The 10,958-nt window shown below is 48.3% G+C and overlaps 1 protein-coding gene across 1 annotated transcript in view; it reads right to left on the bottom strand.

The window, feature by feature from the left end:
• Nucleotides 1-10,875, bottom strand: part of MSH6 (mutS homolog 6) — a 16,579-nt gene extending 5,704 nt beyond the window's left edge. The window contains exons 1-6 of the mRNA XM_057383985.1: nucleotides 10,533-10,875; nucleotides 8,443-8,645; nucleotides 5,704-5,876; nucleotides 2,019-4,554; nucleotides 466-737; nucleotides 181-201 (exon numbers count right to left, since the gene is read on the bottom strand). Of these exons, the coding sequence (XP_057239968.1) occupies nucleotides 181-201; nucleotides 466-737; nucleotides 2,019-4,554; nucleotides 5,704-5,876; nucleotides 8,443-8,645; nucleotides 10,533-10,822 (3,495 nt within the window). The 5' untranslated portion in view covers nucleotides 10,823-10,875. The remainder of the gene's footprint in view (nucleotides 1-180; nucleotides 202-465; nucleotides 738-2,018; nucleotides 4,555-5,703; nucleotides 5,877-8,442; nucleotides 8,646-10,532) is intronic.
• Between the last annotated feature and the right edge of the window lie 83 nt (nucleotides 10,876-10,958).

Genomic DNA, 10,958 nt, shown 5'->3' with positions numbered 1-10,958 from the left:
TGCACACGCGGTGAGGCCATGGAGCTGTGCTGCCCTGAAACAAACACTGCAGCACGCCAACCTTCCCGCAGCTTCAACACTCCAGGGGTGGCAGCAGCATCTCTGAAAGCCTTCAAAACACACATTACCGCTGCAAGCAGTGCTTACACAGCAAACTCCCTGCTGCTCTCCACTTTCATCTTGTGCAACCTGCACAAGCATCTGTTGCCAGATGATGCCAAGTCCTGGGTAAGTCACTTAAAAAGATAAAAGGTACTCCATCACTTGTTCCCAACCACCTCTCCTAAAAGAAATAAAACTTACCCCTCCCTAAAGTAGAAAAYGTATCTGAACATGGGCATTTTCTAGCTGCCTGTACAATCACTGCACATCTGAGGGCCATTTCTGGGATCCCCTGTGACCCCCGTACCAGCTGGGCCCTGTAATGCCCTTTTGCAAACCCCAGAGGTACCTGGAACGTGTGACAATCACCTGTCTCATGAGTGTGGATTTGCCACCCATATTCGGGCCGGTCACCAACACGCAGGAGGCCTCACCGCTGCTGCCTTCATCCTTGCTGCCTATCACGATGTCGTTGGGAATAAAATCATCCCCAAAGAAAGTTTTTGTGATGCAAGGATGGCGGGAATTTCGAAGTTCCAGGAAGGGAGGAGCATTATCCACAGGCAGCAGAATTACAGGTCGGCACAGGGGTCCATCACCATCTTGACTGTAGTGAGCAAGGGACATCAAGACATCTAGAAAATGAAGAGAAATTCCTGTCAGTCATACTTTCAAATTTCTTCATACACTGGAACWGATTTACTCATTGAACAGCAATTTTGTAGACACCATTTTCTATCTAATTCCATTTTYCTCATAAGGGAAACCCCCAAGAAGCACTCCAGAACAAGTTAAACCTATTTACAGTCTTTACTCATTCCTTCCAGATTTCTAAGGACGTCGGGTTAAAAATCGTCTCCTCTAGTTTYTTTAGTTTAAGGCTTTAAATTCCACATCATTTCACTTCAAAAGCACATGCATGAAATATTATTTTCTTGCATTGTTTTTTGATTTAGAAGGAAGGAGAAAATCCACTTCTGTGACAGTGAATTACTTTGTGAAGAATCRTAATTCTGCTGGAAAGTTGCCATAGGAAAACTGTAAATATTAAAAATCTRTTGGTCCAGCAGGAAACAGCACCACAAGTCCCCTCAGTTAGCTGAGCCCTAAGGTTCTAAGAGCTATCACTTGCAAAATGAGCTTGTTCTATGATTTTAGAGGCTTTGTGTACACATACTAGAGCTGAGCCTGTCACTGAATTCCTCTCTGCTAAGAACCAAATCAGCACTTGCCCTGGGCTGTGGTGTWGCTGATGTGACTGCTGCCCAGCTCTCCCAGCAGATTTATTCTGAGCCAACACTCCCTGCCTGCTTGCCCTCCCTTTTCTGCTCTGGTGGCATTCAGAGAGTGCTTTCATTTTCCCCTGGAACAAAGACATCCCAGAGTGCCTCATCTTAGCAGAAAATCCACAAAACAAAAGTATACCAGTCCTGAGAGGGGAATACAGGAGACTCTTCTAATCCCAGAAATTTAAAGCAGATTGGGGGAACACTTCTTAGTAGACCACCTTCTCCCAGGCTTGACACTGAGCACTTTTTTATTTTTAAAGGCTGCCAAGAAAGCAGCCTGCTCAGATGCAAAGGACCGTACCAGCAGGTCAGATTTTTATGCCTGTATTTAGTAAGATGCTCCTAATCCATACACAAGACTCTGGAAGCAGTGGGGCCCAGCAGGCTACACTGAACTGGGAGGAACACTTGGCTGCACAACCACAGCCACACAACAGGAACGGAGCTTGCAAACATCCAGGCCCAGCAACTGTCCTGCCATTCAGCAGGGAATCCCTGTTCATTACCAAAGCCATCACCACAATCAGGAGTTTTCAAACTACAAGAGCTGGTAGTGAGCTCATCCAGAAGGGATTTCCTCATCGCAGGGTGGTTTTACCCAGTGGCACAATGAGGCCCAGCTCTTACCCAGCACAGCCATGCACTCCACAGCCGTGTGCCAGTCCTTGCCGTTCTTGTCGAAGTTGTAGAAGAGGCGCCTCATGCAGTCCTTGAGGGCGGCGTCGCGCCGCTCCTCGGCGTTCACCATGGCAGCCAGCATCTTCTCGATCTCCTTGCTCCAGTAGCGCTTGTAGCCCTTCCTGCTCGACTTCAGCTCGTACTCCTCAGGCAGCTTGCGAGATATGGCACTTTCTGGGATTTCCAKCTGGTACCGATTCTTGCCCGTCCCCCAGTAGTGCACGGATTTGAATCCCAGCAGCTTGCGTTGCTTTTCCAGGTACTTTTGAAGATCTTCCTCMACAGCTTTGATATCCCGTAGCGCTTCATCGTAATCGGGGTCAAAACCTGCCTTTGGGGTAATCACTCCTGTCTTCCGAGCCTGGTTGTGATCAAAGGCAGTGTCCCACCTCGTGAGCTCTGCACTCAGCTCTGGGAAGCGGCCCTCAGGATTCTTGGCTTTACGGGTSACCAGCTGCCTCAAGACTTTGGATTTGAAGTCACTGGCAACCTCTTCCATGATATCCACAATTTCATTCATTACTTTAAATCCCTCCAGTGCAGACAGAAAGTCAGCGATTTTTTTTTTGCTGTATTTGAGTTCTTCGTAGAAGATGGCCCTGCTGTCAGGATGGTTCTGACTTTTGAGTGGTGACCCGATGCTGTGAATTTTGCTGAGCAGCCTTTCAAGGTCAGGYAGTTTCTTGAGGTGCTCAGTGACTTCAGACATTTTATCTGGCACTGCCAGGAGGTCCTCAACAGCATCCAAGCGATCGTTGATGGATTTAGGATTGCAAAGYGGAGCACAGAGCCACTGCTTCAGGAGTCGCTTCCCAAATGGTGTACAACAAGAGTCAATCCTTTCCAACAAAGTACCTTCTGTGCYTCCATTGGTTCCGTTCTGCAGCACTTCCAAGTTCATCAGGGTGACTCCRTCCAGCACCATCCTCTGGCCAGTTCTGGCAAACAAACTACCCGAACTCACGKTTTTTGCAGCAATATCCACAGGGACATACTCCTCGAAGTTTGCCTGTGATAACAGCTCCTGATCGATCAGACATTTTTTGAGATAGAAGACACATCCCCCGAGAGCTGACAAAGCTAATTCACTGTTTTCACCAGGAGTTAATCCCAGGGAGTCACTCTCTGAAGTCAGAGATTTGATTACAGAGGGCAGAGAACAKCCATTTTCAGAGTTCTGCTTCTCCTTGAAATATCCTTCCTCAAGAAGGACTTTTAGTGTTTTAGACGCATTCCAGAACTGGGAACCCGAGGTCAGCCCTTCCTGAATGCAAGAAACAAGCGAGCCCTTCAGGATCTTCTGTGTGTCCACAGACAGGTTCCCCTTCTCAAACAGCACCTGTACAGGGGTGTAATGAGCTACCAGCGTCCTGAACCTGGAGCAGTGGCGGTCGTCTGAGAACTGGCCCACGTGGAACTTGCCCACGGAGGTGTCGACGAAGCAGACCCCGTAGAGGCGYCCCCCGGCCGAGTCCTCCTTCTCCTTGAGGCACAGCAGGAACTTGCTGTGGTTCTCGGAGGGGTCGCAGTCCATGACGCTGTAGGTCTGCGTTCCCTTGGTGAKGATCCTGCAGATTTCCCGGCGCACCACCTTGTCAAACCTGCTCGAGTGGCCCRYGGACTTGCAGCGCGCTTCCATCATCTCGGGCGTTTCCGTCTGCTCCACRCGCGCCACCTTGTAGCCCTTCTGCACCAGCACGTCGGAGAAGCGGCCGAAGGCGGTTTCTGGAAAYCCCGAGTGGGCCCACGTGCCTTTCATAAAGATCAGGCCCAGCTCGTTGACGCCCGTGACCGCATCCATGTGGTACAACTCATAGAACTTTCCAACCTTGTAGCARATCACAGCATCGAAGTTCTGGCTCTTGAGCTGCCACCACCGGCGCACGCCYGGCGTGCACTTGTTGAGATAATCCTCAGGCACGTACAGAGTGCAGGGGTCGTAGTCAGGGTCACCCTGACGCCTCCTGTGCGCATCCTTCTTCTTCCCTTCCTGCAGCCACTCCAGCTTCTCGTGYTCCCACACCGTGAAGCCGCCAGTGCCTCCACTGCTAGCATTTGCTTGAGATTCAAAACTTTCAGGTGCTGCAAATGATGTCAGTTTAGACTTGGCTTCTGAAGAGACTGTTGCTGCTCTTTTGGGTGTTTCAGAACATTCATTTCCCAAGCTACTCCTTTTAGCAGGCTTTTTCACCTCTGTTCTCTTACGTTTAGAAGGGACTTTTACGGGGCTTTCTGCAATACTCTCTGCCTCTGTGTCAGAAGACTCATTTTCATCCACCCCACTGCTGGCTTCCTCACTGCTTGCTGCTTCTTTCCCGTCAGGCTGGAACTCCACATCGGAGCCGTCGTGATCACTGTCAGAATCCAACACTCTCCTTCTCTTGGCTTTTACRGCTCTTTCCCTGCTCACCACTCGCTTATGGCTTTTCACATCCTCCTCACTATTGCTATCTTCACTGTTGGCTGATGCATCTTCATTCATCTCCTGGAAAAATAAATTATTTAATCTGTAGATAATTCTGGCTACAAAGTCATTGCTGCATAAAGTGCAAAAATGTGAGTAACACAGTAGTTATGATGATACTTCAAGCAAGAAACAGCAGAGCCACAGCCAATTCCATTCCCCTTAACAGAATGCTGTTTTTTTCTGGATAACTAACTGCTACTGGCCAGTGGCACAGTTACTYTTATGTTCTTCAGAGTCTAATTCATTACTGTGCAGATGCTGGTGAACAACACATTTAAACTCCACCAAAAACCAATATGGCATGAGTAGGAGAAAGAAAAGAAACTCCATTATTTGCCTTTTCAGCCTTGAACTTTAAAAACTCCAGTGACAACTTGGGAAAAGCAGCAATGGAGGGCCTGTGGTGAGTACAAAGTGGCACTGCATGTATACAATGCTCAGAGTGGCACCTGTCCCTCAGGGCACTGTCACACTGGAGACTGAGCAGATGAGGGGCTAAGGGAAACCACCATCCCACTGACACACCATTCACACCATTCCTCTCCAAAGAAATCCATTCCAAGGTATATGGTGCTCCTGAAATATTATTTGAAACAACACAACCTGAATACAACATCACTTTTTAGTTACTMCACCAACAGGCTGGTGTTAACAGTGCAGGAACTGGTATTTTAGTGCTACTCCACGAGGGCAAGCTCCAAAAATTCCATTTAATGTCTTAGATGAATATTCAAAAAGCTAGAAATTGATACATTATGACACACTAAAACTTCAGATCAMACTTATGGCATTTTGGACTCTGAATAGCAGATAGAGAAGATCAAATGATGCACCAGAAAAAAGCATTTGTGAGTGAAAAAGTAGGTCACCAAGGAGTGAGGACTGAAGGGAGTCAGAGAAGTAGATTCTGAGTCAGTCCTTACCATACAGAACACCAAAGAGACTTGTCTTTCCAACTAGAAAAGATGAGAGACCAGCATATGACCTGACAACACAGAAGCAGTACAAAAAAARACATATGGATACATGTGTGTGCATGATGAACGATGAGATAAGCTGTGATTACTGTACCAGAGAATTGCAGGATATTCTGTGCTTAGCTCCAAGTCACAGCTTCCAAGTTCTAGCAATATTTCTGAAAATGACAGGAATTAAGACATATTTTACCTCTATTTCTTCCTCTTCCTCCTCTGTATCTGAAGGCTCATTGCATACTGCCAGTTTAAGCCTCTTAGTTTTATCTTTGCTCATGGCATCGTCTGCCAGCACCATAGCTCTTTTAATTTCAGGCTTTGTGCTGTAAAAYACACCTCCCTTCATCGTCTCCCCATCTGATGAACCTGTAAAAATCACAGATTTGTTAAGAACTGAGGCTAAACTAGCATTTAGCCAGTGTTCATCCCTCACTTTTAAATGTATTCAGACAACTAACATCCTGTGCTGTTACCAATCATTCCCACATCTTAAATACAGCAACCTGTCACCYATTCAGCCTGATAAACCACCCCTGCAGAAAGAATAAACATTCACAAATACAATGCCTACCCGGTACATGAACACCTGAAGAATTGCTTCTACATCTGTAACTCATTCCCACCTGTGAGCACTCCTAAGCTGAGCTCTGAACAGCCTCACACTGCCTCTGTTTAGGACTGAATTCAAGGCTCCACACTGGCAGSGCAGCAGACAGACCCAGCTGAGCCCACGGGGCTGTTTTAGCARTGACAGGTAAGTTCAGCCTCAGAGTTGTCTGCATTTTCTAGGCCCAGCCACACTATGGCACAGAGCTCAAAGCTGTGCTGGCCTCCCAATGACGCTGTAAGGGCAGCCAGCCCCAGCCCCAGCCCCAGCCCATGAGCCAGATTAGCCGATGGCCAATCACGCTGACACTGCAGGGCACTGAACAAAGCCTGCTATTAATAACTGCACCGTTCCCTCCTGCTCCTGCACAGCCCCTGAGCACCAGCTCCTGAGCACCAGCTCCTGCTGCCCATCTGCACACAACACAAAACCCAAGCCAGACCACTTTCTAGAAAGGGTCCACAAAGACACYGAGATTCACCTTCATGTCACACTCCAGAACATCATGCTATAAGCGTAAGGTATCATATACTCAACTTGGAGAAAGGAAAAGAGGAACACAAGAGTATGTGGCAGACGGGGAAGGGCAATTCCTGCTTCTGCTCTAACCAGTTTATCTGTCTGCGCATGACAGTGGGATCTGCTTGCACAGGTCCTTTTCCCCACTCTTGTGAATCCCATCATACAGCACTAATTACTGAAGCTTCAGCTCTAAGCCTGTGGCAGACAAAAGGCAGCTGTGCAGGAGGCCAAATATATCAGAAACTGCTCAAAATTGCTCACAATCATCTCAGAGTTTGCAGTAGCAAAGCAGGCAGTGACAAGTAGCTGCTTCTACAGCACAAAGCCAACACATTACCAATCCAGATCTCTCTTTGGTTTTCCAAATACAATGAGGCAGTCTAAAAATATTTTGCATTACTATTAAATGCTGAACAATGGCAGGAGGAAAATCTCCTCATATACGGCATGCTCAAGGGTGCAACACCTGCACATACTCACCCAGCTCCTGTGTACCTTCACTTCTCCATGCCCACCTATTTCAGGCCCTGTGCTGTCTGCATTTGCTCAGGTACAAACCCAAGAAACTTCTCTATTTTCTTACCCAAACACWTATGCATGCTTTGTATACAAAGATGGGTTTTGCTTGAATTTTAAAGCAAACCACATATTTTAAATAGTTTTACTCTGTTCTGCATTCAACACATTTCCTGTGGATAGACCGGTGTATCTGTGCTTAAACTTTGTAGTTTTTGGCAGTTTTCTTTTGGTAAACARATTAATTCCCCTTACCTGTGTTTGCTTCTAACCRCATCTGCAAGCTCTTAAAATACATTTGATTCTTTTCAAATGCTTTCAGGAAAGACATCTAAACCATGAACCAATTCACTTGCCATAAATTATGCCAGCACATTATGGCAATAACATTACCATTGYAATTTAAAACTGTGGCTGAAGTGCAGTACACCCAAGTATAAAGGAGACAAAAATGTGGCTACATGAYCACATGAGATGGAACTGACTTGTGAAAAGGATGAAACTGTTTAAATTCAGTTGTTCCTCTGACACAAGCAAATCCTACAGGGCTACATACATCAGAAATACTGTATTACACACTAAGTATTCGACTTACTAACAAGATAGTTTATGTTCAACTATTTAGTTTTCAGCAACAGTAAATTTAGCAAAAAAATTATGATTATTAATAAGGTGAGATTATGCAAAATGTTAATTCTTGATTATATATGATTTTCACTAGTTAACCAGGTCATTTCTTCAACATGACAAAMACCAACTCTGTTCTGTAACTATAAGCACTGGCCTCACCAACACTCAAATTATATATTTTATTTACAAAACTGCTGAATTACTTCAAAGAAACACTGCAGCAGAATTAATTTTATTTACCCAACACCGTAGGCCCGGCCTTTTAGTTCTGCAGTTCCTAAATAGCTGCTTAAAAACTGGGCTTGACATTCAGAATATTTTAAGGATTTCAGGCCTAGAAATTGAAATACTGGATTTAACTTTTACATACTTTTTATACTGACGGGAAAAATAAAGGAAAAATKTTTTAAACTTAAGCAAGCCTCAGGTTTGCTTAATTAGTTGTTTTAATCTAATYAACAAAAGGGCTTAAGTGTTTCAAGAACAGTAAAACCATAAATGTACCTGTAACCTTCAAAAACCTGTCACTTACAAAGCACAAAATTCTACTCTTGGTTTTGTCACTCYTTCTCTATGGAGAATAACATATCTGATTTCCAAGCCTGTATTTCCAAGTGGCATATTCCCATTTCAGAAGGTTTTGCTTCTGTCTCTTACCTTTATATGGCCTCAGGTATTTAATGCTGATCCAACCCCTCGTAGGGCTGTCATCAAAGAACTGTACATGGACACGAGTGGATTTTCCTTTTCCTCTGACTATTGTCTTTTCAGTTGGGTGGTTGTATATGAGACACGGCCACCAGGGATAACCTTCCATCTTGGCCCACACCAAGTCCCCAGGAGAATACTCACAGGAGACACTGCAGAGACAACAAATGTGCATTTAAGGAACACAAACGCTTAGAACAGCTCTCTTCAGAAATGTAACTGCACACTGCTGCTGAGCATTTTACCCTCTAATGGTCTTGGGAGGCCTCCCAGGCGGTGCAACCTGGAGTGCACAGTCCTGTACCACCAACAATGCTTCTTAAACCTGTTTGATTCTCTCCTCCAAGTTCTGCTGGATCCCCACAGGGTTAGAGCTTTACCACAGAATGGTTTGAACTCAAGGCATCCTAAAGATCATCTAGTCCCAACCCCCACCATGGGCAGGGACACCTTCCACTAGAGCAGGCTGCTCAAAGCCCCATCCAGCCTGGCCTTGAACCCTGCAAGGGATGGAGCATCCACAGCTTCTCTGGGCAACCTGTTCCAGTCTCATTAACCTCACAGTGAACAATGTCTTCCTAATATCTGACCTAAACCCACACCTTTTCAGCTGGAAGCCTCTCCCCCACATCTTGTCACTCTGTGCCCCAGAACAAGTCACTCCCCAGGTTTCTTYAGCCCTCCTTAGGTAGGAAGGTGCTCCAAGGTTTCCCTGGAGCCTTCTCTTCTCCAGGCTCAACAGCTCCAGCTCTCTCACACTGTCTCTACAGGAGATGCCCCAATCCCCCCATCTTCATGGCCTCTGAACTGAGTCACAGAAGACTGCATGAGATCASAAGGGGYCTCTGGAGGTCATCYTGCCCAAGCCCTGTACTCAAGCAGGGCCACCTAGAGCCAGGTGTAACCCAACCCTCCGTACACTCAAGAGAAATGGAGAGTAGCTGGGTCCAATCAGCCTTCACTGAAAGGCTGCAGACAGGGTATTATGAATTATCAATGTATATAACTCAGACACGTTTTCTGTAGGGACCAATTATCAACCAGGCACCTAAACGAAAAGAATAAGATTTTCAAAAACCCACAAGCTACAAAAACCGAAAACCGTGTCTGCAGTGCAAAGCATCTGATGGAGCTTTTATCTGCTCTCTCCTCCTTCCCACAGCTTTCACCCCAGCCAGTGCCACACTCGCACAGATGATGGCTGGGACACTCGTGCAGGCTGCAGCCCAACAACCGCTCAGTTTGCTGACACGTGGGACACTTGCCATCATGATGTGAAACACAAGAGASACATGGAGCTCCTGGAACCAGTCCAGCAGAGGCCAACAGAGATAATCATGGGACTGGAGCATCTCTCTYATGAGGAGCTGCTGAGAGAGCTGGGTCTATTCAGTCCCTAGAAGAGATGAYTGAGAGGGGACYTCATCCCCTCATATTTATGTGYATAARTATCTAAATGGAAGGTCATCAAGCAAATGGAGCCAGGCTTTGCTTAGTGGTACCAAGCATTAAGACAAGAGGGAAATGATGCACAGGAAGTTCCACCCSAACACGAGGAAGAACTCCTTGACTGTGTGTTACTGCGCATTGRAACGGATTGTCCAGAGAGGCGGAGTCTCCCTCACTGGAGACATTCAAAACTGTTTGAATACAGTCCGTGCCATGTGCTCTGGGGCGGCCCTGCTGAACAGGGAGGATGGACCAGAAGCTCCACTGTGCTCCCTTCCAGCCTGACCCACTGTGTCATTCCACAATGCAGCACAGAAAGCGAATTTTGAACAGGCAGAACACACAATATTTCCAAACAGCAAAACCCACCCGCACGCCCCCGTCCCGCCGGGAGCACAGGCCGCTGCAGGCCGGGCACCACACCAGGGAACGGGGGAAAGCGGGGACGGCCACACGGACGCCCCAGGGTCCCGCTCCGACCGCCGGCGCCGCAGCCCCGTCCCGTCCCGTCCCGCCTCCCCTCTCCTCCCCTCCTCTCCCCTCCCCGCCCGCGGGCCGCGCTCCGCGGCCTCCCCCCGTCCCTCCGGTACCTGGGGGCCTTGGCGGCCGCGCCGCCCCCCGCGCTCTTCTCGCCCTTGTCGCCCTTCTCCCCCTTGTCGCTCTTCTCGCCATTCTCGCCCTTGTTGCTCTTCTCGCCCTTGTCGCCATTCTCGCCGTTCTCCCGGCGCGGCGCCGCCGCTCGGCCCGTCCCGCCCGGGGGGCTGCCCGCGGCCTGGAGGCCGTTCCGCTCCCCCGGGCCGCGGCGCCGCTGGGGCTCGGGGCCGGCTGCCGGAGCGGGGGCCTTGGAGAAGAAGCTCAACAGGGTGCTCTGCCGAGACATGGCTGCGGCGGGAAACGCGGGCCGAGCTGCGCGCCAAATCCGCGCCGGGAAACCCGCGCCGGGCCCGGGCCCGCCCCCGCGAAACCCCGCCCGCGGTGAACCCCGCCCTCAGCTCGGCCCCGGTGAACCCCGCCCT

Source organism: Malurus melanocephalus, unplaced genomic scaffold, assembly GCF_030028575.1.
Source record: "Malurus melanocephalus ecotype Western Australia unplaced genomic scaffold, MMel_1.1 scaffold_671, whole genome shotgun sequence".
Classification (NCBI taxonomy): Eukaryota; Metazoa; Chordata; class Aves; order Passeriformes; family Maluridae; genus Malurus; species Malurus melanocephalus.
This window is presented reverse-complemented; position numbering and strand designations above follow the sequence as displayed.